The sequence below is a fragment of the Arachis hypogaea genome, chromosome 11 (assembly GCF_003086295.3).
Source record: "Arachis hypogaea cultivar Tifrunner chromosome 11, arahy.Tifrunner.gnm2.J5K5, whole genome shotgun sequence".
In the NCBI taxonomy this organism is placed as follows: Eukaryota; Viridiplantae; Streptophyta; class Magnoliopsida; order Fabales; family Fabaceae; genus Arachis; species Arachis hypogaea.
Window position 1 is genome coordinate 137402361 of NC_092046.1, and position 3531 is coordinate 137405891.

General features: G+C 40.1%; 1 protein-coding gene across 1 annotated transcript; it reads right to left on the reverse strand.

The window, feature by feature from the left end:
• Positions 1 to 1468: 1468 nt before the first annotated feature.
• On the reverse strand, positions 1469 to 3160 carry LOC140176230 (uncharacterized). Its single transcript, XM_072206157.1, has 4 exons — positions 3017 to 3160; positions 2603 to 2629; positions 1821 to 2412; positions 1469 to 1725 (listed from the first exon to the last, which is right to left on the reverse strand). Exons 1-4 carry the CDS (start codon positions 3158 to 3160, stop codon positions 1469 to 1471), a joined length of 1020 nt encoding a protein of 339 aa, XP_072062258.1.
• Between the last annotated feature and the right edge of the window lie 371 nt (positions 3161 to 3531).

The following is a 3531-nucleotide window of genomic DNA, read 5'->3' on the forward strand; positions in this document are numbered from 1 at the left end:
ATGGTCAGCGACGGATTCTAATCCAGGGAGACCGTTCGTGGGTTGCCCAAACTACAATGTAAGTGCTTGATGCTGTTCCTTGTGGTAAATCTAGAGGTTGGTTGATTCACTTTCCTGGGTTTAGACTACAGGTAAGAGGTGGTGTGGGTTGTTTCTTTGGGTGGACAAAATTCTGGAAGAAGATGCGGTGACATGTGATGGTAGAAGAAGCTCCTCAAACGACAATGAAGAATGGAAGATGAAGATTTTTTGGAAACTTGGAAGACTAGAGTCTGAAGTTAGAGTTCTGAAAATGGGGGGGGGGGATTTTCTTGTTTACATGTATGCTGTTACTGCTAGTTACAGTTGTTGTGCTTGTCTTAAGATTGGATAGGCAGCAGAGTCAATTGTATTTAGCCAAAAACTAAGTGAAATGTGATATGCATATGTTGTTCTGTTCATGTAATTTCACTTGTCATTTTGGTTGAAAAGAATGCAGATTAAACTGTTACATGACTGTCCAAGAGTAATTTGGAATCTGAATAAAGTAGAGGTTATATGTATAAATAACTGTACCTACAGGACTAATGGAATCCTCTAATTTTTTAATTGTAATGGCATATTAGAGAACAACAAAAAGAAAATATGGCACAGCTCAAGTTCAATGAGGCCATAATAATCCATAATCATATATTAATGCAGTAAACATATACAAAATAGGCAAGGAAGAGCCAGGGCAATATTGTGCAAGTCTGTCAGCAGTTCTCAACATATTGAGAACACAAGTTTTGAACAAAAAAAATCCCCAACACTTGGGTTCTAAATGCAGAAAGCACACTGCTTCATCAAAATAGTTAAACAAAAAAATGTTCTCCTAAACATAATAAACCTAGTCTTCATTTTTTGTTTTCTGGTGGTCTGAATCCAGGATTCGGAACAAACTTCATGAAGTTAAAAAGTCTTGTTACGGTCCCCTGTGATGCACCTTGCATAGGATGAGACGGAGGAAGAGTTGTGGGCTGAGTGGTTGCTGGTGGGGTGGGAGCAGTTTGGGTGGTTGCTGCTTGAGAGCTGCTTCCTGGAGTTGCCTTTTCTTGTTTGGATGACTTCCTTTTGGGAGGCAGTTTTGGTGGCCTCACAGGAGGAGGCAAGACCTATTAGTGAAAACATGTATAATAGTTAGTAATAGTGGAAAAGAACATGCACATAATAAGATTGAATGTGATTTAATTTTCTGAACCTCTTGAGAGTCATCGATTTGTGATAATGGTGGTTGACTGGCTTCAAGTTGAATTTCGGTGGGGGATTCTGGGACAACGCTGGCTTCACCACCATTAGCAGCTGGAGGTTGGACAGCAGCAGCCCCTGCAGCAGCAGCAGCAGCAGCCACCTCATCAGCAGCTCTCTTTTCGCAGTTTCTCTTGGTGTGTCCCGATTCACCACAATAACGACAGTGACCTTTTTGATAGATTCTTTTCATCTTCTTGCTCTACTTTTTACCCCCACTTGGCTCCTCATCTGCATCCTTTCTTCTTTTTTTCGTAAGTGGACCTGGTTTCTTTTTAAATTTAGGTGCTTGTGGTCTGTTATGTGGTGACTTTTCCCATAGGGCTTGACCTGGAATTGGATTGATATGGAAGGTATATGTGTTATTATATGCCTCCATTGTCAACCACTGGTGACAAAACTCATCTAGTCTTCTACCAACCCTTGCCAATGCAGCACAAGCATGCACACACGGCATCCCTAAATAACATTATCATAAGTCCAAAGATTACCAATATTAAGCCAATAGTCAAGAAAAAAAATAACAAAGGAAGAAACTAGTAAAAGTATCTCACCACTCAATTGCCAAAAACCACATGTGCAGAGCCTCTTTCCCAGATCAACAACCATGTTAGTCGGCCACCCGTGAACCTCGAATTTCTCGTACTCAGAGTCACCAGACCACATCGGGACCCAACTCTTTAACTCCTTCCTTATTTTTTCCAATCTGCTGCGCTGTATAGGTGGTAGAATACCAGTGTTGGAATTAAGCTTCACTTTGTTCCTAGCGATTGACCTCATTGCATACAGTTTGACTTCCTCTAACAGTGTAATGATAGGTTTGGCTCTAGCTTCTTTGATCCTTGAGTTGAAGACTTCACAAGCATTGTTGTAGATATTGTCTATTTTAGGTGCGTTGCTGAAGAAAGCCCGGCTCCAAGAGTCTCTAGGCCACTTGTTCAAATACTCCCAAGCTTTCTTGTTAACCCTCTCAATTTTTTTTATACTCTCTAGGAACCCATCTTGGCTGGTGCACCTTGCACACTCCCATAGCAACCCTCTCAGATGGAGATCTTTCCACTGCTTATTGAAGTTCTTCCATAAGTGCCACACACAGAATCTGTGATGGACACCAGGAAAAACTTCCTTAACAGCATGGATTAGGCCCTGATTTCAAAAAAGAAAATAGTGACATACAAGTTATCGAGCATCAAACTGATCCCTTTAGTTTTATAAGTGACATAAATTTGGTCCCCTAAGTTTTATAAGTGACATAAACTTAGTCCCTAAATTTTTATAAGTGACATCAATTTAGTCCCTGTTCGTTGCAGTACATATCAGTTCAATATATATATACCAGTTCATCCAGCAGTAGTCCATCTATCTAGGCAAAGCATTTGTACATTATAGCAAAATTATACAACAACACAGCAGTTCATTACAATACAGCAGTTCAGCAGTTCAACATATGTAAAACAAAATTATACAACAACAAAACAACAAAAACATGGACCAGCCTATACAAATTATATCAGAGCAGCCTATACAAATTATGTACTCTATGCAATTACTCATGTTAATATCAGAGCAGCCTATACAAATTATACAACAACAAAATTTAAATAAAAAAATGGATAAAACGTACCTTCTGCATATCTGAAATGAAACAGAGCTTGTGTTGCTTATAATCTCCCAAGTCTTGATGAAGTAATTCCAAGAACCACCTCCAGTTTTCAGTATTTTCAATAGGGACAATTGCATATGCAATCACATATATGTGATTGTTTGCATCTTGTCCAATTGCAGACAAGATCTGGCCACCATGCTGGGTCTTCAGAAAAGCTCTATCCAACCCTATGAGCGGTCTGCAGCCAGCCAAAAATCCCTTCTTACAGGCATCCAAGCAGATGTACATCTATTCAAATATTGGTTCATCATCAGAGTTGGGCTGAGGGATAACTCCAACTGTGACAATAGAGCCTGGGTTACTCCTAAGCAGTGTCAGCCCATAATCCCTTACCATCCCATACTGGGCAGCAGCATCACCATACACAACAGCCCTAGCATCTCCTAAGGCCCTAGTCAGTGAACACTTGCTTAGTTCCAAGTCACATTTTGTCTTAAAATACTGAGCAGCCTCACAGTGTCTTAAGTTAGGATATTTTCGTAGCTTCTTTACCAATTTCCCCGCCAGCCACTTCCTATTAGCCAATCTATTTTTGGTTTCCCTTGCACAAGTGTGATCATCATTGAATGTCTTGATCTGCCAGTAATTGTTCTCAGTGT

Excerpts from the sequence above, each read along its gene's own strand:
- LOC140176230 (XM_072206157.1), bottom strand. The coding sequence starts at position 3,160 with ATGTACATCTGCTTGGATGCCTGTAAGAAGGGATTTTTGGCTGGCTGC. Across the intron at positions 2,630-3,016 it reads ATGCAAACAATCACATATAT|ATAGATGGACTACTGCTGGA; the intron begins GTGATTGCATAT and ends TGCTTTGCCTAG. Across the intron at positions 2,413-2,602 it reads GACTACTGCTGGATGAACTG|GGCCTAATCCATGCTGTTAA; the intron begins GTATATATATAT and ends TTTTGAAATCAG.